The following is a 27,148-nucleotide window of genomic DNA, read 5'->3' as shown; positions in this document are numbered from 1 at the left end:
ACTCTATACATGGACATCACCAGATGATCAACACCGAAATCAGACTGATTATATTCTTTGCAGCCAAAGATGGAGAAGCTCTATACAGTCAGCAAAAAGAAGACCAGGAGCTGACTGTGGCTCAGACCATGAACTCCTTATTGCCAAATTCAGACTTAAATTGAAGAAAGTAGGGAAAACCACTAGACCATTCAGGTATGACCTAAATCAGATCCCTTATGATATTACAGTGGAAGTGAGAAATAGATTTAAGGGCCTAGATCTGATATATAGAGTGCCTGATGAACTATGGAATGAGGTTCGTGACATTGTACAGGAGACAGGGATCAAGACCATTCCCATGGAAAAGAAATGCAAAAAAGCAAAATGGCTGTCTGGGGAGGCCTTACAAATAGCTGTGAAAAGAAGAGCAGTGAAAAGCAAAGGAGAAAAAGAAAGATATAAACATCTGAATGCAGAGTTCCAAAGAATAGCAAGAAGAGATAAGAAAGCCTTCTTCAGAGATCAGTGCAAAGAAATAGAGGAAAACAACAGAATGGGAAAGACTAGAGATCTCTTCAAGAAAATCAGAGATACCAAAGGAACATTTCATGCAAAGATGGGCTCGATAAAGGACAGAAATGGTATGGACCTAACAGAAGCAGAAGATATTAAGAAGAGATGGCAAGAATACACAGAAGAACTGTACAAAAAAGAGCTTCACGACCCAGATAATCACGATGGTGTGATCACTGACCTAGAGCCAGACATCCTGGAATGTGAAATCAAATGGGCCTTAGAAAGCATCACTACAAACAAAGCTAGTGGAGGTGATGGAATTCCAGTTGAGCTATTCCAAATCCTGAAAGATGCTGTGAAAGTGCTGCACTCCATATGCAAGCAAATTTGGAAAACTCAGCAGTAGCCACAGGACTGGAAAAGGTCAGTTTTCATTCCAATCCCAAAGAAAGGCAATGCCAAAGAATGCTCAAACTTTACTGCACAATTGCACTCATCTCATGTGCTAGTAAAGTTATGCTCAAAATTCTCCAAGCCAGGCTTCAGCAATATGTGAACCGTGAACTTCCTGATGTTCAAGCTGGTTTTAGAAAAGGCAGAGGAACCAGAGATCAAATTGCCAACATCCGCTGGATCATGGAAAAAGCAAGAGAGTTCCAGAAAAACATCTATTTCTGCTTTATTGACTGTGCCAAAGCCTTTGACTGTGTGGATCACAATAAACTGTGGAAAATTCTTCAAGAGATGGGAATACCAGACCACCTGACCTGCCTCCTGAGTAATCTGTATGCAGGTTAGGAAGCAACAGTTAGAACTGGACATGGAACAACAGACTGGTTCCAAATAGGAAAAGGAGTTTGACAAGGCTGTATATTGTCAACCTGTTTATTTAACTTATATACAGAGTACATCATGAGAAACACTGGACTGGAAGAAACACCAGCTGAAATCAAGATTGCCGGGAGAAATATCAATAACCTCAGATATGCAGATGACACCACCCTTACGGCAGAAAGTGAAGAGCAACTCAAAAGCCTCTTGATGAAAGTGAAAGAGGAGAGTGAAAAGGTTGGCTTAAAGCTCAACATTCAGAAAACGAAGATCATGGCATCCGGTCCCACCACTTCATGGGAAATAGATGGGGAAACAGTGGAAACAGTGTCAGACTTTATTTTTCTGGGCTCCAAAATCACTGCAGATGATGACTGCGGCCATGAAATTAAAAGACACTTACTCCTTGGAAGGAAAGTTATGACCAACCTAGATAGCATATTCAAAAGTAGAGACATTACTTTGCCAACAAAGGTTCGTCTAGTCAAGGCTATGGTTTTTCCTGTGGTCGTGTATGGATGTGAGAGTTGGACTGTGAAAAAGGCTGAGCGCCGAAGAATTGATGCTTTTGAAGTGTGGTGTTGGAGAAGACTCTTGAGAGTCCCTTGGACTGCAAGGAGATCCAACCAGTCCATTCTGAAGGAGATCAGCCCTGGGATTTCTTTGGAAGGAATGATGCTAAAGCTGAAAACTCCAGTACTTTGGCCACCTCATGCAAAGAGTTGAATCATTGGAAAAGACTCAGATGCTGGGAGGGATTGGGGGCAAGAGGAGAAGGGGATGACAAGAGGATGAGATGGCTAGATGGCATCACTGACTCGATGGACGTGAGTCTCAGTGAACTCCGGGAGTTGGTGTTGGACAGGGAGGCCTGGTGTGCTGCGATTCATGGGGTCGCAAAGAGTCAGACACGCCTGAGCAACTGATCTGATCTGATCTGATACAGGGTTATCGTTACCATCTTTCTAAATTCCATATATATGTGTTAGTATACTGTATTGGTGTTTTTCCTTCTGGCTTACTTCACTCCGTGTAATAGGCTCCAGTTTCATCCACTTCATTAGAACTGATTCAAATGTACTCTTTTTAATGGCTGAGTAATACTCCATTGTGTGTTTGTACCACAGCTTTATTATCCATTCATCTGCTGATGAACATCTAGGTAGCTACACATTACAGAGGAACTGTGCCTATCCAGAAATCACTTATCCATTAACTTTAAAATTACCAAAGAATAAAGATTATTTGTGGGCACATTGCAAAGACTTTAAGTTCCTTGTTGTACTCACAGTAAGACATTTCAGAACTACATACTTAGTTACTGAATATATAAATAAATTTCTAACAAGCTTGGTGGTCTAATTTCCTAATTACTCAATAAACAGCACTTTGTGTATATCTAATGCTAGTCATAACATTAGTACCATGGGTTTGGGGAGACTTTAGACAACAATCAAAATACTAAAACAACAAATGCAACTTAGAAAGACCTCATTCTCACTGAAGGTAAAAAGCGGATTAAATATACTAAAGAGTCCTGACAAAGACCCAGAATCACAAATGTTCATCGTAGTAGCCGTAGTCCAACAGCGCTAAGTTAAGTGTGACTAGTCAAACTGAGACATGTTCAAAGTATAAAATGCAAATTTGGATTTACTAAAAATAAACAAAAAGTAAAATCTCATTAATAATTACTTTATTACGTATTTTAAAAACTCAACTGGACATATTATTACATTAATTTCACCTTAAAGTTATTTTAGAAAATAAGGCAACCAGAAGGTTTAAAATTACATATGTAATCCACATTAGGCCAGGAAACAGTACGCAAAACAGAATAGCTCAGGTAGAGAGGTATACTACAGGAGCATACAAGAGATGAAGGACCAGACATAGCATTTTGGGGTGCTTAGATTCCCTGTACTAGAAAAGAGCTATTGTAGAGGCTTCAGTAAAAAAATGACTAGAAGAAATATACCTTTAGAACACATTACCCTGGAAGCATAGAATATGAAACGGAAGAAAATCATACATATAGGAGACAAGAAAATTAGTCAAGGCACAAGAAGATGGAAGTCTTACAGAGTTAAAAAGCAAGACACCAGAATTATGCAGTACTAGATGAGAGTATCAAAAGTGTCAGCTGACAGTGAGAGAGGAGTTAAAAACAGATCCTAAAGCCCCCAAAGCAGTCTGGAGCCTGTTTTACGGAAACACAAGTATAAACTTCTCAAAAGCCCTGAAGGAAACAGCTATACCTAATCACAGCAGCCTGGGGTACATACAGCAGCACTGTGCCTGAGGCATGTAAAATTGCATTTCTAACTCATTATTTTTACTGAAAGATGAGGATGGAGGGTATCACTGTTAAATAACAATAAATATTAGTTTTTCAAATTGGAGACACATGTCTCCCCACTTTTTAACATTTTTAAAACCACAGAATTCAATCAATATTACTTAACAGTAGGTTTGTTTAAAGGGCAAATAGAATTTTTGTGAAAATAGGAAATCGGTTTAAGAGTACCTGGCAAGTTTAGGGAGACACAAGGAAGCTGCTGTAGTTGGAGTGAACAAGGAAGAGTGTAGGGGAAGATGAAGGGAAGAAGAGATCATATATTGTCTGGCAAGTCATGGTTGATTTGTACTCAAAACAAAGAGTGTCAAGGAGGAGGAAGTCATCAATTGTTCAAATGCTGCAGATAGGTAAAGTAACGGAAGGGTCAAGAAACAACCTATAGGAAAAAAAAAAGAAACAACCTATAGATTTAGCTGTGTCTAAAAGTGAAAATGGCAGCACTTTCTAAACCAGTGACTGCAGGCGCACCTACAGAAAGACGACGGAAGCCAAGGCAGGAATGCCTCTTTGTCCAGTAGTCAGTCACCCAGGGCAAGCAACCGTAACAGACCAGATGGTGAGCTCTTAACTAAGAATCAATCAAGAAAGGTCAACCTCATGAAAGAAAAACAAGAACAAAAAAACTCAACTAAGAGAGAAATTTAAACTTGAAGAAAGAGCTAGTAGACAATCAAGAAAAAAGAATACCAACCATAAAATGAAAACAAGTTATTAAACAAAGGTGGTTACAATGAAGCATCACTAAGAGATGTCAGAAATGAATAACACAATTATTAAATTTAGAAACTTAAAAAATACACAGCAGGACAGAAACTGGTCACAAGTGGAGGATAAGTTAATGAGCTAGAATATCGAACTAGGAACACACAGAATGAGAAAAAGTATGAAACAAACGTTGAGAGACGTTATGGACAGTCCAGAGTTCCAACAATACAGAGTAACAAGAGAAAAAAAAAAGTTGCTGCTTTCAAAAAATAACATACTTCCCACAACTGAAGACAAATGGGAATCTTCAGCGTGAGAGAGACTTCCAAAAGCCAAGAAGGAAAAAGAAAACAAGAAATTAGATAATCCATAATAAAACTTTATGGCATCAAGGATAAAAAATAAAAACAAAGCAAAACACAACTAACAACCAACAAGAAGAAAAGCAGATTACTTAACACAGGAACAAGAATTACAAAGATCCCAGACTTCTCATCTCTAGTACTGGATGCCAGAAGACAGTGCATTAACTTTTTCAAAGTGCTAAAGGGAAAAGACTTTAGATTTATTATTTCACACACAAATAAGCAACTATTTGAAGGGTAAATATAAAAGATGGCATCTGAACATTACTGCTAAAACTATTTACTGATCAAGACAATAAATCAATTCAGAAGTAATGAATCTGAGTACTAGAATGGGCAAAATACATGAATTAATAATATGTCTTAGAAAACCAAAAGCAACAAATATGAAAAATTAATCACAAGTTTAATTAATCACAATCCAGGGTTAAAATTCCATCAACAGTGAAATGAGAGTTGGGGGCAGGGGTAGGAGACATGTACTTTATCATAAATACTTAATTTACTCAGTAAAGTAACAATCACAAAATCCAGCTCAGATAATATCTGCTGTCATTTAATGAAACCTTAGAATTTAATGTTTAAAATCCTGTTTGGGTCTTCTATATTTGTTCAATCTTAAATGTGTATTATCAGTATCTCAAAAGGCTAACCCCTATATCTCATTCTTTTGTTTGAATCTTTTTCACCTGGTTTCCTCCATTTCCTTTCTATGTGTCATTTTAAACCTCAGTGCCAAGTAGCAGCAATGCATGGGCCCCACAGGTGGCATGTGCACTGAAAAGATCATCCATGCCTTACCAGATAATAGTACAAATGAAGTGTGAACCTAGGCATCTTTCTATTCTTTACATTTCAATCAGCTGTTTGCCAAATGGACAGTGAATTTAAATGTCCTTCCAGAAGCTGCCTTTAAGAGACATACCCAATGAGCTATCTTTCAGATGAAACAGTACACCATGATGCTATCATAGTATTTCTTCCTTAGTCACCATCAATAGGACAACCTTTAAACAAAGACATGATTTCAGATCATCCTAAGAGATGCTTCCATTGTGTCTGTCTCTATCCAACAGAACCATAAAGCAATCTTAACATAGTTACTGTTACAATTAAAGTGTTTTCTAAAACATGTGGTTTTATACAAAACTAAAAATTTAGATTTTAGTGTTTTTGTTTTGACATTTATATAACAGGAAAGATGACTTGAGTGGCATCAAATTCCGGATCTATTATTAATAACCACTGTGAATACAATTTATTAAATTATAGTGTATAGTTTTCTAAAACCTAGCAAATCCTTCTGTGTAGCAATTTTGCTTTTCTGTGAGTTAACATGCTTGCTTTAAAATGACAAGCATAAAAGACAATCCTGAGCAATTCCAAACTACTAATGGTTCATTTACTACTATTTTGAAAATAATTAAGATCATTATTAAAAGATTTTCACATAATTACTCTTCATAATGAGTATTCTTCATACCATTTGGCTGCATATGAATTATTATCCAGTGTTTGTAAAATAATACAATTCAACAATTTATTTGATAGCACCATATTACTAGAAAATGTTGTATAACACAGACTAAAGATTAGACTAACATAGCTAAATACATCAACCCTTGAAGAAAATGAGGAAATACAATATATTCAAGTTAGAGTATGATCACAGAGATGTATATGTATGTGTATGTATAGGCATAAACAAATGATCATTCAGTCTGAAAAGAGTATACTTCAAACGCACTACACATTTTGAGTCTACAGATTCATTAAGAAAGTATTTTCAAATCCTCTTAGAGGTACATGAGAATATTCAAGATTCTTACAAACTGAAAAACAAAAATGGCCACGAGAATGAGTTTTTTAAACTGCTCTGCAGTTCTTAAAGTTTAGAAAACGTAACAGTGTAATACAGCTCATTTAAAATTCAAAATAGAATTTAAATGTAATAGATTATATCACTCTCAAAGAAAATAATAATTACTTACTTTGGAGGCCCATGGCTGAAGACAATTGGCATAACAGCGAACAAGAAAAGCCATTTCCTGAGCTGCAAAGGATAGTTTCCTTTTCAAACCAGAGCCACACCGACGAGTATGTTGACAAAATTCTGTTAAGTTTCCTTTCTATAAATCATACACCATTTGCAGTGTAAATTGCAGTGTAAAGACAGCTTCTCCAAATCTCTTTCAAACTGAAATCAGGAGCTTTCAGTAGCTTAGAACTGAGCTTCTAAATTACTGGAGCAGTTTTCATCAAAATGTTCACTTTTAACAAGCAAGTCACAGTAAATCAAGATGTTTGTATTTCTGGCTCAGAACATAGAGACATACACACGCTTCCTCAGGCACCTGGCACAGGCATGCACAGTGGTAACACAACAGTTAATACTGTATCAATCAAAGCAAATAAGGCAACATGCACCAAATCTGTGTTGCTAGATTCTGAGAAACCTTTCCAAAGACAGCTTTGTCTTTTCTTCAACTTATTTCATTCTGTAGAGCAAGCACTGCAGTAATTCTTCTGCCTCAGAAGCAAACCAGAACACAGTATCCTTAAGATGAAAGTTTCTTCTTTATATTGTTAACCATCAGAGGTTTAAAAAAAAAAAAAATGAACCACTGAGCAAGCGGTAGTTAGAAGATGTCTGTTCTAACAGGTTTGTCCTGAAGAATGCCTGAGAATCTTCAAAATTAAAAATTTCTCTTTGCACAAGCACTATTTACAGCTCTGCAGCATTGCTCCTTGTTCTAATGCATCAGTAAGACAGTACTGTGGATCTAAGTCTGACGTTGTGGTTGAAATTTTATATATGATAGGGTACAAAAACACTACATCGTCTGCTAAAGCAAGACTATATGTTAGCGTCTTAATTCCTACTGTCCTTGCCTGTTTCACAGCAGCTCCCTAAGGAGAAGCTCCTATTGATTCTATGCTCTGCAGTAAGATGAAATATCTAATAAGAAGGAAAGAGAGTGGGAGGAGAATAGAGCTAAAAGGATGACATCACCTGTATAGAAAGCCTTCAGAAACTGCATTAGATCAATTGGCTACTGTATCTGCAGATGTAGCCCAAAGAGCAGTTTACTGAAAACACATACACACCCTTCTATGAGACTTGTCAACAAGCTAAATTCTATAAGAAAAAAATTGGCTCAAGCATGTCTGTTTCAGTTTTAAGATTCATTTGTATTTTTAATTCTGTTCACTGATGCACAGCTTTATTTGGGAAGCCATATTTCCTAATATTACTATTCAAATTTAACATAGGCTTATCCTCCCAAGAGAAAACAATCGGCTCTAGTAAGATACTCTTGCACTGCAAATACAGAAGGCAGCCTAGTTCTCAGATGTCACATATGTATTCTGCTTGTAAAACTTCCTATTTATCAACTAACTGTTCTGAAAGGTGTAACCTTCAAGATTATTCTAAATTAACATTAAAAACATCAAGTGGCATGAAGATGTGTATGTAAATAATAAATTTAAATGGAAACAACAGAATTTCACTGTACAAAGGGAAACGAAAAAAAAAAAAAAACACACAAGCAAAACAGCTGACATGTAGCATTTACCAACTCCCTCTGAGGAAAAATCATCTATGCAATATGGTACTTTCCTACAGCCCAATGCTAGATTCCTAGAAAGAGACAAGCAGCAAGTAAAATCCAGAAACAATCAGAAAAGAAAGTGATTCAACCTGCTTCCAAATTGAGCTTGGACTAAAAGGAAGCATCATTTTCCTATAAAAATTATAGGAAAAAATGAATTCTTGTCACACCCTCTCTAATCTGAAAACACAATTCCTCTAGTACCCACCCTACTCTTCAAGATTCTGTCACAAGGCATCTAAATGTAGGTACTACCACAAAGAGTTTCCACTAAGCTATAATGGTGCTTCCCAATAGCCAAAGTAAAACATAGTTTCCAGCGGTTCAAAAAAAAAAGAAAAAGGTACCACCCCTCCAGGCAGTAAAATTCTAAGAATAACATCAATAAATAACTCAGAGTAATAGAACTACCTTGCTTTATTGACCTAACACCATTTTAAGGGGAAGAGTATGTGCAACGTAAGAGAAATTATTACCTGAGAGACAGGTGTTATTACAATGGACTCTACTGTCAAAGGGATAAATACCTCATTATTAGCCAAAAAGAAACAGGCAAAGTAACAAAAGATTTCCAATACCCCTGGGCCAAGTATAAGTCACTTTCTGAACAACACTTTGCTGCCCATCTTAATTATGCTGCTACTTATTAGAATAGAACTGACTTTAGTAAAACTGTTATTCTGAACAAAATCATATTTTCACAGTAAGTGATTATAAACGAATCTGGGTTTGTATAAAACTTAAGAATTACTTGTTTTGTGAAAAGATTTCAAAAGAACACACAAAATTTACATATAAACATACAACTAAATCTAGCAAATAAACATGACTCTAGCTTTCAAAACCTGAAACACAGAAAACATCCACAGGTTGTTTTCCAGCACCAATATATTTTTTTCAACTCAATTAATTTAAATAAACTACAATGAATTGGAATTTCAACAAAAAAGTATACAAGAATAAACTAACTAAAATCTAATTTTAACAGTCATTTTTAAAAACAGGATAATGATCATAGGTACCGTGTATGTAAATGAAGCCGAACACTTTCTAAAGATAAATTTCTAAAAGACATTTTGTACATAAACATTAATGGCGCGGAAAAACATTTTAGTTTCAATGTGAGCTAATACTTACATTCATGTATAGAACCAACAGGATAAATTACAACCAAATCAAAAAGCAAAATCCTAAAGGGCACCTTTTCCCCTTTTTATAAATCATGATGATAGCTCACAAAGAAGGACCTCAAGCTGAGAGAGAGAGAGACAGCCATCTCTTAGCTGTTTTAAAAAACACCCTGCCCTGTGTATGAAATGCAATCCACTAATGCCATATGTTAAAATTACTGTAGTAAACACTGGCTCAGTAAAGGAACAACTCTCTTTTCCTTTAGTTTGGCCTGGAAGGGAAGATGACATCATCCCTTCCCTTGTTCCACCAATCATCTCATAGTATCTGCCATTCTAGGGAACTGTATGGTAAGCCTAGTATGAAAAATCTCCCTGTGCAAGAATACCATGAAAGAAACTAACAGGTCGAATTTTATGTTTAGCATGTGAACCCACTGCCCCTCTGATGATGCACTTTACCACAGTTTCTTCAGAAATAATGACTTACTCTCTTAACTACTGATCAAAAAATACAAGCATCCTTTAAAAAGTCAGTAATTTATCAAGTAACTAAAATATATGATTAGGTGAATAAATGGCTTTTCACTTTCATTACTTAAAAATTTTTATCATGGAGCTCATTCCATTACCTCACCAATTCAAATAACTGAAGTAACTCAAGCAAGGGAGAATGCCCTGATGTACTAGGAATCATCAACATAAGATAACTATTTAAGAACACATTTTCCCTGCACGTGAAATGCCATAATGATGCTAAGCCACACTGATGAAATCTTTAGCTTTAAAAAGATCTTTCAAACTACTACCAAATAAAGCAATCAATGTATGCATCTGCAAAACTTCAAACCATTTAAAATAGTTTTATAAAAATGTAAATGCTATACAGTTAATAATAATATTCATATTATAAATTACACTAATTGTATAAACTAATTAAAATATATTACCTAAACTATTTCTAAACAAAAATAAAAAGCAGAACATTGAAATCATATTGTATAGAAAGCCAAATATGAGGTTCTAATAATTATTAAACTATAAATATACCTTTTATTTCAATAAGTAACAACACTGAAAAGGAATAGAAAAAAGGTAATCATGGAAAAAGCTATCAGAAAATTAAAAATGAGAATAAGTTATCATTTCTAGACATAATGGAAAACAAAAACCCAACATTAACAAAAACCAGGTTTATAATAATCTCAGGCACAGTCATACATATACTTTATTCCCTATCTGCACAGTGTAATATTATAACCACAGTTTAGAGAAGTCAAACTCAAAAGGAGATGAGGATTAAACGAAAAATTATGTAGTTTTACAAAATAAAACACAGGCCACTCAGTTCTGTATTTTAGTTGTAGGCATCTGGCCTTTAAAATATAAACTGTTAAATATGCTTATATATATAGTAAAAATACTTTAATCCTTTTGAAAAATGAATGAATAGATGACACTACCATAATGTCTGAGGCAACATACAAGCCCTTTTAAAGAATCACAGTAAGCTTTCCTACTCTACACCCAGCTCCTGTCCCTTGCTTAACTTCAACATTTGAAATGAATTTTTGTAGTTATCAGACATGGTTAACTCTAATTACTGGTGCCCTTCAGGAATTCCTGCTTTGAAATTGCTTGCCCTCTGTTCCTCAGCCTTTTTGAAGAAAGGAAAGCCACAGAAGCAACCCTCTCCTTCTATTCTGTGAGAAACAGTGTGCTGCAGCATCCTGTCATCATCTCTGTCCACGAAATGATCAGCACCACGCTGCTGAAAACCCCGTCAGAGCCACCAGCAGGACACACATGCACTATGAAATATGATCCTTCCTTTGGGAGTAATGGAGGAAGAAAAACCAAAGAGGGAGAGGGAAGCCTTCATCATCAACTAAGGTGATGTAAGCTTCTATAATTAGAATCAGTGAAACCGAAGGAACAATAAAAAGGCACCAAGCTTCTACTTTACACTACAGAGTGCAGTCGTAGCAAGCATTTTTTTTCACTCACACACACACAAAAATACACTATGCATTAATAATAATCAGTCAAGGATGCTATATACTGTATGCAAAGTTAATGCAAAGTTTTAATCAAATGTACTGTTTTCTACAAAAAATAAGACCTGCCCGACAATGAAAAGAGATACCTGTATCTATAAACATGAATGAAAAAAGAAATCTCACTAAAAAAATTAAACTATTGAGAATATTGTGTCCATCTATAAATTCCTGGATTATATTAGAGACTACTTTTGTTATCACTTCTGTAATTTTAAATATTGCATTTACTGATATTACAAAAGCTAAATGCTAAACAGTACAGTTACTGAATAGATAATAAATCAAATTAAAAGGCAGTAACAGTCAGCATTATTAATCTATTTGCAATGTCTGAGTAGTTATTTCCCTTGGAATGCTCTAAAAAATCATTATCTTAGGCCATTGGTGTACATGTATTAGTATCAGAGTTGCTTCAAACAATCTTCCAAAGAGCTTTCTGTAAAGTGTTTCATGTATGATAAATATCTTTCCGATTCTGGTTGCCTGGGCAGATCCACAGGAATCAGTGTCACCTCAACAAAAGAGAGAACTGTCTCAGAAAACCAGAGGGGCATGCCCCTGCCCTCGTTCCAAGGCTCCTGAAGCTCATACAGGGTGAATGACAGAAATTTTTTTAAAAAACTACTAATTAGAAGTTAGCAATATTTATGTAAAGCCTTTCATACCCATATGAAAAATAACTTTCATACACTGTGAATCAATCCTAAGGGGAAAAAAAATCAGTCACAGATATATTCATACAAGTTGTAATAGGAGGAAAATGAAATTGCATGAGAATACTGTTGTAATACTAATATTAAAAATAATATTCAGGGAAAAATTTAATTCCTTGAGAAGTAGAAAGGCAGGATAACTAAATATTCAGCATTATCTATATTAGTCCAAAAGATATCAATGATTTAATCAAGAAACATGCATTTAAAAATCATTAGCCACATTTGCTATCTCTGGTTTTGAGGATTACAGTAAACTTATTTCCTTCTTAATATTCTTCTATATTTTTTGACATTACTACAAGAAACTTTTTTCCCCCTGTGACACACAAATTTTTAAAATCTGATTTAGGCAAGCATTTGTCCTACTTAGTTTGATTATAATAACACCCCTTTGCTTTTTCTCTGTCCACGTGTGAATTCATGACCCTGTAACTAGGTACAAGAACTTTCTATTGAGAATTCTACACTGTTTCGCAGAAGCCAACTGAGAAAAATTCTCCTAGGAGATGCTAGATGCCCATAAATAAAAAGAGAAAAATCCTGCTCTATTTTTAAGGTATAAAGCACCATAAAGAACTTATCTGTCCAGAGCACTTTGGCTTGCAAATAGGGTGAAAAGCAATACTGAAAAGCTGCAGATTCTCAGAGGTTGAACTCCAAATTTCTCAGTAGTTAACCTGGTCAACACTCACTGTGTTATACACAAGTCAGACTGGCAAAGGCTCCAGATTTACAATCTTCTTTACTTCAGAAGTGACAGAAGATTGTTTACTCACTTATCCTTTCATTCTACAAGTATTTACCAAATACAAATTATTTAATTACGAACAGTCAGGATCCATCAAGTGTACAAATAAAGTTCACACTGTTGGACAGTTTCTTTATCAATCAGTGACTATGACTTTAGCAGATCAAACTTGAAATTATAATAATATATGCAACAAGAGTGTATATACTTCCTCCATTTTGACTTGAATAAATGATTAAACTAGTTGTTCACTGGTGTTCTGCTACGGTCTAAAGGCCTGCATCTCACTCCCACCCCTCTCCCCGACCCCCTACCTCCTTCTGCAAATTCCAATGTTAAAAATCTAATCTCCAAAATCATGGCGTTAGGAGGTGAGGCCTTTGGGAAGTGATTAGGCCATGAGAGATCTGGAACTAGGATTGCATATAAGTGCTAAGTCACTTCAGCCATGTCCAACTCTTTGTGACTCCTTAGACTGTAACCCACCAGGCTCCTCTGTCCATAGGATTCTCCAGGCAAGAATACTGGAGTGGGTTGCCAGGCCCTACTTCAGGGGATCTCCCAGACCCAGGGGATCGAACCTGTGTCTCCTGCAGCTCCTATACTACAGGCAGATTCCTTACCACTGAGCCACTGGGGAAGCTGGAGCTGGGATTAGTGCCTGTATAAAAAAATGCCTTAGGGAGCTTCCTAGCTCTGCTCTACCACGTGGACACAGAAAGGGGTTGGCAGTCCACAGTTAAAAGGGACTTGGTAGCTAGTTCAATTCCTATACACGATGCAGGGACTGAGGGTCTTAAAAACATTGAAAATTAGCACTTGAAATAGAAAAGGAATTCATATCATCTGATTCCTAGTTTAACGTCTATTATATCATATTAAACTGAGGGATCTGGCTCTTACAAACCTGCCCATTTCAAGGATGTGATTTATTTGAAAGTCCAAACAGGTGGTCCTGAGACAAATATTGAGATGCCGCTATGAAGGTCTGTGTTCCTGCATAATTCACATATTGAAATTCTAATTCTCAAGATGATGGTATAAGGAGGTGGGGTCTATAGAAGGTGATCAGATTATAAGGAAGGAGCCCTCTGACATGGGTTAGTGCCCTTAGAAAGGAGGCTCCACAAAGCTCCCTAGCTCTTTCCACCACGTGAGCAGAAAGCAAGAGGTAAGCAGAAGAGGGCCTTTACCAGAACCTGAACATGATGGCTGCTAGTACCATGATCTCAGTCTTCTTAGCCTTCGTAACTGTGAGAAATAAAGTTCTGTCATTTTTTGTCACTCAGTCTGCTACCGTGTTATAGCCACCTAAACAGACTAAGACTCATTCCATGAGGTGATCTCAGCAATCACACTCGAACCCTTATTCAGGAGCACTGAAAAATGTCTTAAATCTCTCTCTGTACACTATAAATCCAAACAAAACATGGAGCACTGCAGGAGAGCAAGGAATATAAGGCACAATTACATAAGCAGCAAACGAGAAAGAAACACTTGATGCATTAGTAATTTGTGAGCCTAAAATGAAACAGTAGATTCTAGAGTATCACACCATGCTTACCAACTGCCATACTATGCTAAACCAATGAATGGGATGGAAGAAAACATGCAAAGGAGGGTGAGCAAAACAGCAGAGGATGTGATGGCTAGATAGCATCACTGACTCAATGCACATGAATTTGAGCAAACTCCAAGACACAATGAAGGAAAGGGAAGCCTGGTGTGCTGCAGTCCATGGGGTCTCAAAGAGCTGGACATGACTTAGTGACTGAACAACAATTAAAAATTTAACTCATTACCTATGAAAAATGTTCACCATTGTAGGTTATTTAAAATACAGTAGTCAACTTCCTATAAAAAACACATAAAGAAATTCTTAAGTAAGTTGTGGTGGCTCAGATGGTAAAGAATCTGCCTGCAATGGAGGTGACCTGGGTTTGATCCCTGGGTTGGGAAGATCTGCTGGAGAAGGGAACAGCTACCCACTCCAATATTCTTGCCTGGAGAATTCCATTAACAGAGGAGGCTGGCAGGCTATATAGCCCATGGGGTTGCAAAGAGTAGGACAATACTGAGCGACTTTCACTACTTTTCACTATCTTCAGAAGAGAACATAATTAAGAGCAAATGCATGTAAGTATGTATATCATCTTATGGGTTCTACTTCAATCAGAAGCAGCACAGTCTAGGAACATGGAAGTGTTAGGGAAGGCTTCTCTAAAGAGTTCATGGATGACTGGAGTTGTAGGAGCTGAGCAAGACTTTATCTGGAGGACATGGTAGAGACCATTCTGGATAAAAGGAGCAAATAGCATGCTAAGATTCAAACTGAGTCATCAAAGGACAGAATTACATTAACTAAAGAAGACTGTAAGAAATTTCCAGGGTGAGAGAAGACCCAAAGGAGGGAACAATCTACAAAATAATGGGGCCAGAAGGCTGTAAAGGTAGGCTGGGGGCAGATGAGAAAGGGATTTACATATCAATTAATCTCAGTACTTTAAAAATAAAATATTTCTGAGCTATATTTCTAAGACATATAACTTATTTATAAATTAATACATGTATTCAGTTCAGTTGCTCAGTCATGTCCAACTCTTTGTGACCCCATGAATCACAGCATGCCAGACCTCCCTGTCCATCACCAACTCCTGGAGTTCACTCAGACTCACGTCCATCGAGTTGGTAATACCATCCAGCCATCTCATCCTCTGTCGTCCCCTTCTCCTCCTGCCCCCAATCCCTCCCAACATCAGAGTCTTTTCCAATGAGTCAACTCTTCGCATGAGGTGGCCAAAGTACTGGAGTTTCAGCTTTAGCATCAGTCCTTCCAAAGAACACCCAGGGCTGATCTCCTTTAGAATGGACTGGTTGGATCTCCTTGCAGTCCAAGGGACTCTCAAGAGTCTTCTCCAACACCACAGTTCAAAAGCATCAATTCTTCGTCATTACCAATATATAATTTATTTATTAACACATAATTAACACACATATTCTAAAATATATAATCTATTTATAAATTAATACACGTAAAAACATGGTTAATAAATGTATTTATAAATTAATATATGTGAATTTATACATGTATTAATACATGTAGTATCAGCAAAAATGCTTTGTGTTCACTGTAAATAAACAGGAAAAAATCCACAAAAACTTAAGAGGATTACAGTACACATAAATTCTATTTTCTTCCCGTGTCCCATTTTGCAAACTACATTTTAAGACACCTGAGCTAAACTACTGACCTTAATTACTAAAAGAAAAAGGGTCTTCAAGTTAATAATTCCAAAACCAGTCATCAGTTTCCGGCAGACATCCTTTGTCATCATTTAATTGGCTTCTAGTCATTTATTATTATATGTAGTAAGGCAATTAATTCAGTGACTTTCATATACATTTATATAAGCACTCTATTTTGTAGGGTTGAAAAAATATATTATTTAAAGTGAACCATAGCAAGTACAGGCTACAAGAAAATTGTGAAAAGCATAGCTGGCTGATTGCTGCCTGCCTGATTTTATATTTCCTACCTTTTTTCTCCCTTTGATATTTTATCTTACATTTTTCAGTTATCCTTTCATTTATACATATTTTGGTAAACATGTTTTATAGCCAGGAATCAATAAATAATAAAATTAATTTGTTAGGAACAGGAACAAAGATTTTTTTTGAGTATTTTAAATAATAGTAACAGAAACAGGAATTGTTGACATTACTGCATGTTTTTCAATGCATGAGACACTGAGCAGAGCCTCTTATACATAAAAAATCACTAAGAAGGATACACAACTTGCCCAAAGTTACACAAGAAACCTCAACAATCTTATAAAAACAGGCACTCTATTTTCTTTAACAGGCAATATGCTCTGAAGAATGTAAGCATGATGGTTCACATTTTCAAAGCATGTACACTCTGATGGGAGAAACAGACATTTGAATAAAAAAAAGTACAATGTAGTCTAATAAATGGTAACAGGTATATACATGGGCTACTACAGCAATGTAGATATGTATACCTAATCCTACCAAGAAAAAATCATGGATTCCTCCCATGAGATGATATAAATTATTTAAATTAAAAATTTTAATTTTAAATTAAAATCCTCAGTCATACCAGCCACATTTTAAATGCTCAAAAGCCACATGTGGCTGGTTACTATCAGTTTGGAAACCACAGATATAAAACATTTGCATCATTGCAGAAAGTTCTATTATACAGAACTAGTTTAGACTACATACCAGATAAATGTTCTAGATCATTAGACTTTCTAATAGGTGGTAGTAGGCCATAAAAAGACTTAAGAGTTTAAAAGAAATAACACTGTTAAAAGATTCTTTTAGGACTGATAAAAGTAAAATGAATGAATTATTTGGTAGCAGGGGATAGTAAAGTACATAAAGAATAGGGCTAGGAGTACACACCAGAGAGAAGAGAAAAACAGAACTTGAAATAAAATGATTAAGCGATATTTTTAAATGCAGAAATTATATAATACTTTTCAATTAAAAAAATTCTCAACTTCTAAAACTGAAAAATTATTGCTTTTACAATAAAGGTTGGTCGGGGGGGTGTTGCTGGGAGATGCTACTACAACATTTCTAAAAAGAATGACAGTGAACACTAAGACAATGACATGGGGAAACTGAGGTAAGGGCACAAAACATCTGAGAGGAAGAACCTAGAGATATCATTAACTGATTAAACCTTGAGTGTGCACATATGTTCTATAAGCACCATCATGCAAGACAAGCAAACTCAATATCATCATCCTCATTTTTAGAGGTAAAGCAACCAAAGCATTAACAGTTCAGACAAAATGCCCCAATCGCATAGTAAATGAAAGAAGAATTCAGAGAGATGGCTCATCTAAATAAAAGACTATTTTCACTTGTCTTAATTACTCATCCTATTCACTGAATATTGCTCCCAATCACCGCTATGCTATTTTCAAATATCAAGTACATCCTCCCCAAAGATTAAAGTTCTGAAATCACTGAGAATATTTGAAGATACTTAAATGTGTTGTGAGCTCTGAGAGAAATACCCAAAGTAGTTTAAATGATGTTACTACTGTTATAGAAGTGCTCTTTTAACATTAAAAAAGAAAAAACTTTTCAAGTTTAGAGTGTGCTTCTCATCTTTATACAAAGCAATGTACATGAACAGCCTGAAAATATTTCATAAGAATAAATAATTTTTTTCAATCATTCTAGGCATTCATTTAGAAAGTATCTTTCAAACACATGCAAAATTTTTAATGCTCATAAAATGTGATGTACAGGTTTGGATTAATGATACTTAAGAAAACTACTGTAACAAAATATTCCATACACCTTTAAGAATTTTTGACTTTCAGCACTCTAGCAAGAAAAAGTGATGGTTCGCAAGTGCAAAAAGAAACTGTCAAATTTCCACCGCTATCTTGTATAATGATTCTGGGACTTACATGGTGGTCCAGTGGCTAAAAACTCCATGCTCCCAATGCAAGGGGCCCAAGTTCAATCCCTGGTTGGGGACCCCACACGCCTCAAGTTAAGACTGAACATGCATGTGCCTCAACTAAGACCTGGTGTAGTCAAATAAATAAATTAAATATTTTTTTAAAAAAATTATTCCTCCTGATCTCTCTGAACTGCTGATAATACCCACAAAAGAAACAAAGATCCTATGGACGGGGGAGCCTGGTGGGCTGCCGTCTATGGGGCTGCACAGTCAGACACGACTGAAGCAACTTAGCAGTAGCAGCAGCATGGTAGTCATAAAACCAATTATCTACTGTATCAATACTGATTAAGATTTTTGCTATTAAAACTCATACCCATCCTTATCTAACTATTTCAAAATAGGAGGAACACTGCCAAATTCACTGTAGTAAGCCACAATCACACTGCTATCAAAACCAGCCAAATATACTACAAGAAAAGAAAATTACAGGCCAATATCTTTGATGAACACAGATGTTAAAACCCTAAAAAAATATTAGCAAATCAAATCCAAAAATATATAAAAAGGATCATATAGAAAGATGAAGCTGGATTCATTTCAGGGTTTCAAGGATGGTTCAACATACATGAATCAATCACTGTGATATACCACACTAAACGAAAGGAGAGGAAAAAAAAAATGATGGGAAAAAAAAAGCATTTGACAAAATTCAACATTCTTTCGTGCAAAAACTCTCACCAAAAAGGGTAGAGAGAGAACATAGCTCAACATAACAAGAGTCATTTATGACAACTCCATCACACTCAACAGTGGAAAGCTGAAAATCTTCCCACTAAATTCAGGAATAATATGAGGATGCCCACTCACCACTTCTGGACAATACACTATTGGAAGTCCCAGACATAGAAATAAGACAAGGAAAAAAATAAAAGGTATCCAAACTGGAAGGGAAGAGGTAAAACTGTTACTATTTTCAGATGACATGATACTTTCTATAAAGAGCCCTAAATTTTCCACACACAAACCCTTTTAGAACCAATAAATATATCTGGCAAGGTGGTAGTATACAAGATTAATGGTTTCATTTCTTTACACTAGCAATGAAATATCAAAGAAACAGGAAAAAAAATCCTGTTTAAAATTGTTAAAAAAGCAAAATACCTAAGAATAAATTTAACCAAGAAGTAAATGACCTATACACTGATAACTATAAAACACTGATAAAGGAAAATGAAGATGATGCAAAGAAGTGGAAAGATAGCTCATGCTCTTAGACTGGAAGAATTAATATTGTTAAAATAGCCACACTATCCAAAGCAATCTATAGATCTAATGCAATCTCTACCAAAATACATAGGAAATTCTTCATAGAATTAGGGGAAAAATCCTAAAATTCATATGGAACCACAAAAGACCCAGAAAGTTCTATCCAAGAATGTACAAAATGTCATTAGTAGTTCCATAAGTGAGTGATGGGACTAATCAACTTTTAATTTTTCAAAAATAGACAAGAATCATTTGTGTATTAAGTCCAAACTTAATTAAAACTTGAATTAGCTAAAATTAATTAGTGACAGGGAAAGTTACTATATAAAAAGTGGGAATTCCCTGGCAGTCCAGTGGTTAAGACTCAACACTTTCACTGCCATGGTCCCCAGTTCAATCCCTGATCTGCAAACTAAATGGTACAGCCAAAAAACAAAACGAAAAAATCATTAATAAAAACAGGAAATGAACTTTATGTAATAAAAAATTTGAGGACTACTTCATATGTTATGGCTTGTTGTCAGAATGTGCTCAATCAAAGAAATTAGGCAAATAATGCCTAAATCCTTACAGCTGCTCAAATTTAACACTCTAACACAAACAACTCCTTAAATAATCCTCCTTATTCCTAAAATGGAATGAATTTCTGACAACCAAAAGAACATATACCCTTGGGAATTTTGATACCCTAAATCTCTAGGCTGTTTTTATATTTTGGGGGATCAAGTTTCCTTTGAAAACTTATAAAACACACCTGGATTTATTCTTTCTTAAATTATCCTTATTCCTTGATTCAACTATTGGGTCAGTCAAAAAGTCTGTTCAAGTTTTTCCCGTAAGATCATATGGGAAATCCTGAAAAAACTTTTTGGCCAACCCAATACTTTTCAATCTGAAAAGCAGCATCTATCATTACAATATTAAAGACTTAAAAAGATTTTCTGGTTTTATGGAACTTGTTTATTTCATCATCTTTCAGTATTTGTCTGTGAAAACATACCTTTAACACCTGCACGTATTTCTGCATGAGCATACAGTAGCATAACTGTCCCACACATGAAGGGGAGAACTGACATTTTATTTCTTTTGTATGCCTTAGTGTATAAAAGAAAAAAAGCTCCCAAATGAGTCTATTTTCTGAGTTCTCCGGGCACACATACACTCAGGGCACACCATTCAAGCAACAGAAAGGTAAGAAAATCCACAAGCACGTCTAAAAAGATACATTAAAGAAATTCTTTTACACCATTTAAACAAAAACAAATACCCAACTGGTAAGAGTATTTCTATCAAAGCCAACACAACAGAAACATTTTTAAAAATTATATAGATATCTTTTATGTGCCCCAAACTTTTATCTGTAGAGCCCCAAGTGTTGATATTACCAAAAATATATGCTGATATTACCAAAAATATGTATGTTCATACTGTATATGAACATTAACGAATATCAATGAAATATTCCTAAATATACTCACAGAAAGATAGCTGTTAATATCCACATCATCAGTAATAGTCTGGCGTTCTCCTTTACAATTAATTTTCCGAAATCTTCTTCGAGACTGTCTGGCAGGAATTTCTCTTTGTAGAATATTATCTTCATTATCTTTGGAATTCTCTACCTGAAACACATGTTCAGATTCCTGATTAAACATCCAATTTTTCCATATTACTGACAGTCTGTGGAGTTTAAACAGGCTCATAAGGAGACTTCATTTACTTCAAGCAAGAAACTGCCTCAAGAAAATAGTCTGTACAGGACGATGCTCATGAGTACAAAAAGATTAAAGGTGACATTATAAAGATCTAGAGACCACAGTTTCCTCCCAGGAAATAGTCTCTCTTGCTTACATGAGCATACATCCTCCTAAGTGAAGTCACTTACCAGAAATGAAGGCTGTTAACTACACCTACACATCCAATAATCACAACATCTAAGTTAGTCTAATTACAAACTGCCTGGTTATACACATATTTAGCAAACAATCATGGTTATGCCTTCAGTGAAATGCTAAACAATGAAACAAAAATGCTTTATGTGTTATTCTTTGATGTCCACCTTAATGTGTGAAAATAGTCAAGAGTAACTAAGGGTGGCATCTTCTAAGGAGGAAGGGAAAACTAACATTTACTGAGGGCTTTAGGCCAGCATGCATACACATTATACTATACAGTTTACACAGCAGCCTTGTAATCAGGTATTCAGTTCAGTTCAGTTGCTCAGTTGTGTCCGACTCTTTGCGACCTCATGAATCACAGCACGCCAGGCCTCCCTGTCCATCACCATCTCCCGGAGTTGACCCAAACTCATGTCCATCAAGTCCGTGATGCCATCCAGCCACCTCATCCTCTGTCGTCCCTTTCTCCTCCTGCCCCCAATCCCTCCCAGCATCAGGGTCTTTTCCAATGAGTCAACTCTTCGCATGAGGTGGCCAAAGTACTGGAGTTTCAGCTTCAGCATCAATCCTTCCAATGAACACCCAGGACTGATCTCCTTTAGGATGGACTGGTTGGATCTCCTTGCAGTCCAAGGGACTCTCAAGAGTCTTCTCCAACACCACAGTTCAAAAGCATCAATTCTTCGGCACTCAGCTTTCTTCACAGTCCAACTCTCACATCCATATATGACCACTGGAAAAACCACAGCCTTGACTAGATGGACCTTTGTTGGCAAAGTAATGTCTCTGCTTTTTAATATGCTATCTAGGTTGGTCATAACTTTCCTTCCAAGGAGTAAGCGTCTTTTAATTTCATGGCTGCAATCACCATCCGCAGTGATTTTGGAGCCCAAAAAAATAAAGTCTGACACTGTTTCCCCATCTATTTCCTCATCTATGAAGTAATGGGACTAGATGCCATGATCTTTGTTTTCTGAATGTTTAGCTTGAAGCCAACTTTTTCACTCTCCTCTTTCACTTTCATCAAGAGGCTTTTTAGTTCCTCTTCACTTTCTGCCGTAAGGGTGGTGTCATCTGCATATCTGAGGTAACTGATATTTCTCCTGGAAATCTTGATTCCAGCTTGTGCTTCTTCCAGCCCAGCATTTCTCATGATGTACTCTGCATAAGTTAAATATGCAGGGTGACAATATACAGCCTTGACGTACTCAGGTATTACTATTTCCAATTTAAAGGCGAACAAGGGAAAATCCAAAATGATCAGTGACTTCCAGGTCTCGTAACAGTGACTTATTAAAGGTGATCTAGAATACAAGCCTGTTTCCAAAACTTATGCCACTGATACAAGACTATATTGCCAAGGGAGGGGAGGATGGGAAGGATAGAAATAGCTGAGGGATATTAACAGGTACAAACATCCAGCTGTAAAATAAATGACTCATGGATATGAAATGCACAGGGTGAAGAATATAGTCAATAAATATGTAAGAACATTGTATGGTGACAGATGGTAATAGGACTTATTGTGGTGATTATTTTGAAATGTATAGAAATACCAAATCACTACTTTGGGTAAGAGGAACTAACCTAACACTTATGTTAGTTCAACCTAAGTGTTCTGGGTTGATTTTACTTCAAAAACAAACAAACTCACAGTAAAAGAGATCAGATTTGTGGTTCCCAGAGATGTGGGCTAAGGGGAGAAGAATGGAACTGGAGGAATCAACCTTCCCAAATTCAGACTATATTACAAAGCTACAGTCAACAAAACAGTATGGTACTGGCACAAAATAGAAAAATAGATCAATGGAACAAAACAGAAAGCCTGGAGATGAATCCTTGCACCTATGGACACCTTAACTTTGACAAAAGAGGCAAAAATATACAATGGAGAAAAGACAGCTTCTTCAACAAGTGGTGTGGGCAAACTGGTGAACTACATGTAAAAGAATGAAATTAGAACACTTTCTAACACCATACACCAAAATAAACTCTAAATGGGTTAAAGACCTAAATGTAAGACTAGAAGCTATAAAACTCTTAGAAGAAAATATAGGCAGAACATTCTCTCATATAAATTACAGCAAGATCATCTATGACTCACAACCCAGAGTAATGGAAATAAATACAAACAAATGGGACCTAATTAAGCTTAACAGATTTTGCACAACAAAGGAAACAATAAGCAAGGTGAAAAGATGGCACTCAGAATGGGAGAAAATAACAATGGAAACATCTGCAGAGAATTAATCTCCAAAACATGCAAGCAGCTTATGCAGCTTAATATCAGAAAAACAAACAAGCCAATCAAAAAAGTGGGCAGAAGACCTAAACAGATGACATACAGATGGCCAATAAACACATGAAAAAATGCTCAACATCGCTTACTATTAGAGAAATGCAAATCAAAACCACAGTGAGGAATCATCTCACACTGGTCAGAATGGCTATTATCAAAAAGTCTACAAACAATAAATGCTGGAGAGGTTGCAGAGAAAAGGGAGCTCTCTTACACTGCTGGTAGGAACACAAACTGATAAAACCACTATGCAGAACAGTATGAAGTTTCCTTAAAAAAACTAGGAATAAAACTACCACACAATTCAGCAATCCCACTACTGGGCATGTACCCTGAGGAAACCAGAATTGGAAAAGACACATCACATGTATCCCAATGTTCACTGCAGCACTATTTACAATAGCTAGGACATGGAAGCAACCTAGATGTCTACTAGCAGATGAATGGGTAAGGAAGCTGTCATACATATACAAAATGGAGTATTAGTCAAAAGGATGAGAATGCAAAAGGAATATTACTCAAAAGCTATAAAAAGGAACACATTTTAGTCAGTTTTAATGAGGCAGATGAATCTAGAGACTATTAAACAAAGTGAAGCAAGTCAGAAAGAGAAAGACAAATACTGTAAATTAATGCATATATATGGAATCTAGAAAGATGGTATCAGTGATCCTACATGCAGAGTAGCAAAGGAAACACAGATATAGAGAACAGACCTTTAGACTCGGTGGGAGAAGGAGAGGTGGGATGATTTGAGAGAATAGCACTGAGACATATATGCTACCATATGTAAAATAGATAGCCAGTGTGAGTTTGATGTATGACGCAGGGCACCCAAAACAAGTGCTCTGTGACAGCCTGGAGGGATAGGGTAGGGGGAGGTGGAAGGGGGCTTCAGAATGGAAGGGACACATGTATAACTATGGTTGATTCATACTGCTGCTGCTGCTGCTAAGTTGCTTCAGTTGTGTCCGACTGTGATGTATGACAAAAACCATCACAATATTTTAATTATCCTCCAATTAAAATAAATAGATTTAAAAAAAGAAAAAAAAGGAGGGACTTCCAGTTATAAGGCAAATAAGTACTAGGGATGTGATGTCAACACGATAAACACTATTGTATACAACTCAGTGACACACGTGTTATATATGAAAGCTGTTAAAAGTAAATCCTAAGCGTTCTCATTACAAGAAAAACATTTTTTTCTACTTAACTTTCTATCTACATGAGACGATGGTCAGTCATTAAATTTATTGTGCTTTATCACTTCATGATGTAAGTCAAATCATCATGCCTTAAACTTACACAGTTGTATATGTATAAATTTACATATACAATAAATAAAACTGGAAGGATAATAAAATAAATATTTATTATTATCCCTCAATAAAACTGGAAGGAAAGAAAAAGACTATCTGCTGATCTACTAAAAATTACAAATTACATAATAATTTTTTAAAAATCACTTTTGCAAAGGTATACTGACATGTTCTAAAGTAGACTTATATAATTAACCTCACATTCAATAAATAACAAACAACAATTTCAGCTTTTTCCCACAATTACTTCTCCTGCTAATGTTGTATCACTTGCTGATATCAAAAATTTCCTAGTCATCCAAGAATGAAATTTCAACATTTCCAACTCCTCTGCTTGTCTTCCAAATCTTATCTTCAATCATTTCTTCAAAACTGTCAAATGGTTTTTTTAGAAATCCCTTTCATGATGCCTTTTTTTTTCATTCCCACCATCACCATTCCTTAGTCAAGCCTTAATCACTTCAGTCCTAAACTTACTGCTTCTCTCATGATCTTCTCCAATTCCATCTGGCACGGTCAGGTAAATCACCTAGATAAAACAGTATGTCGTCCCCTGTTCAAAATGCTACAATGGACCTCTAATGGATACCAAATAAATTTTAAACTATTACATTTGATATCCCAAGCCATATTTGCTCCATTGCTGAAATATTTTTAGCACTTTATCTTACACAAGGAAGTCTGGAGAAACTGCTCCCACATCCTCCTCCCCACAAAAAGTCCTTTCACATAAAAGCTCCAATGAGGTATGCAAAACTTCCTGATGATTTCTCAGGAAGAATCAATGTCTAAACTGTTCTGTTTCCAATGTGAGTGTTCAGGAGTAAGTAGCAGTCAAGCCACTTTGACTATTCATGGTTCCCTACTTTGGCCACCTGATGCGAAGAACTGATTCATTTGAAAAGACCCTGATGCTGGGAACGATTAAAGGTAGGAGGAGAAGGGGATAACAGAGGATGAGATGGTTGGATGGCATCACCGACTTGATGGGACATGAATCTGAATAAATCCCAGGAGTTGGTGACGGAGAGGGAGGCCTGGCATGCTACAGTCCATGGGGTCACAAAGTGTCAGACATGACTGAGCGACTGAACTGAACTGATACATAAATAAGTTACATTCTGCCAAGCAACTTTACCTATTTCAATTTCCGTTATCCTATCCATTTTATCTTCATATGCTGAAATACTACCATCATGTAAGAACATCTCAATTGCCATCTCTTCAATAACCACAAGAGACATTCCTTTGACTGCTTTACTACTGTACCCTACCCAGAGTTCTCATAAATAGAACTGCTTTCAGGCCTTTGCATTCATTTGTATTATTTCTGCCTAAAAGTCACTCCTCCTCTGCTAAAATCTTGGCAAGCTATATATACCTCATAACCCAGTTCAACTAACCCTACCTCTGCCCCAAGAAGGTACCACCCTTCTACAGCACTAAGTATATTAGCCATAATTATTAGATAAGCCCACCTCACTACAAGTTCTCTAATATAAGAACTGCATTATATTTATATTCATCTTTGCTCACTTATTAAAAATGTTTGCCAAAATGGGCATTAAATTCTTTCTTTCTCCCTAAAGATTTAAAGCCCTTTCAAGTATGCATAAGATGCTCAACAAATACACAGGCAGGCAGAATAACTTACTGAATATTATTTTTCTGAAAGGTAAAATCCAGAAGACACAGGGGTTGACAATCTAATTCAAAACTACAGAATTTTGTACAGGCAGCAAATACATGTCACCTCTTTGAGATTAAATTTCCTCTTTAAAAAAATGATCTTATTTACTACATCACTACACTAGGCCAAGTAACAGAAACTATTATATTCTTTAAGGCTCACAACATAGCTACTCTTTCTGTTAACAGATGCTAT

General features: G+C 36.0%; 1 protein-coding gene across 10 annotated transcripts in view; it reads right to left on the bottom strand.

Annotated features, from left to right (window-relative positions):
• Positions 1-27,148, bottom strand: part of RAPGEF6 (Rap guanine nucleotide exchange factor 6) — a 227,846-nt gene that overhangs the window by 116,571 nt on the left and 84,127 nt on the right. For 9 of the 10 annotated variants that reach the window (XM_070792042.1, XM_070792043.1, XM_070792033.1 and 6 more), the window contains one exon: positions 21,223-21,366. In XM_070792042.1, the coding sequence (XP_070648143.1) occupies positions 21,223-21,366 (144 nt within the window). Of the gene's footprint in view, positions 1-6,749; positions 10,431-21,222; positions 21,367-27,148 lie in introns of those variants that run through there. The other variant, XM_070792041.1, reaches the window with a different exon arrangement.

This window comes from Bos indicus, chromosome 7, assembly GCF_029378745.1.
Source record: "Bos indicus isolate NIAB-ARS_2022 breed Sahiwal x Tharparkar chromosome 7, NIAB-ARS_B.indTharparkar_mat_pri_1.0, whole genome shotgun sequence".
Lineage (NCBI taxonomy): Eukaryota > Metazoa > Chordata > Mammalia > Artiodactyla > Bovidae > Bos > Bos indicus.
This window is presented reverse-complemented; position numbering and strand designations above follow the sequence as displayed.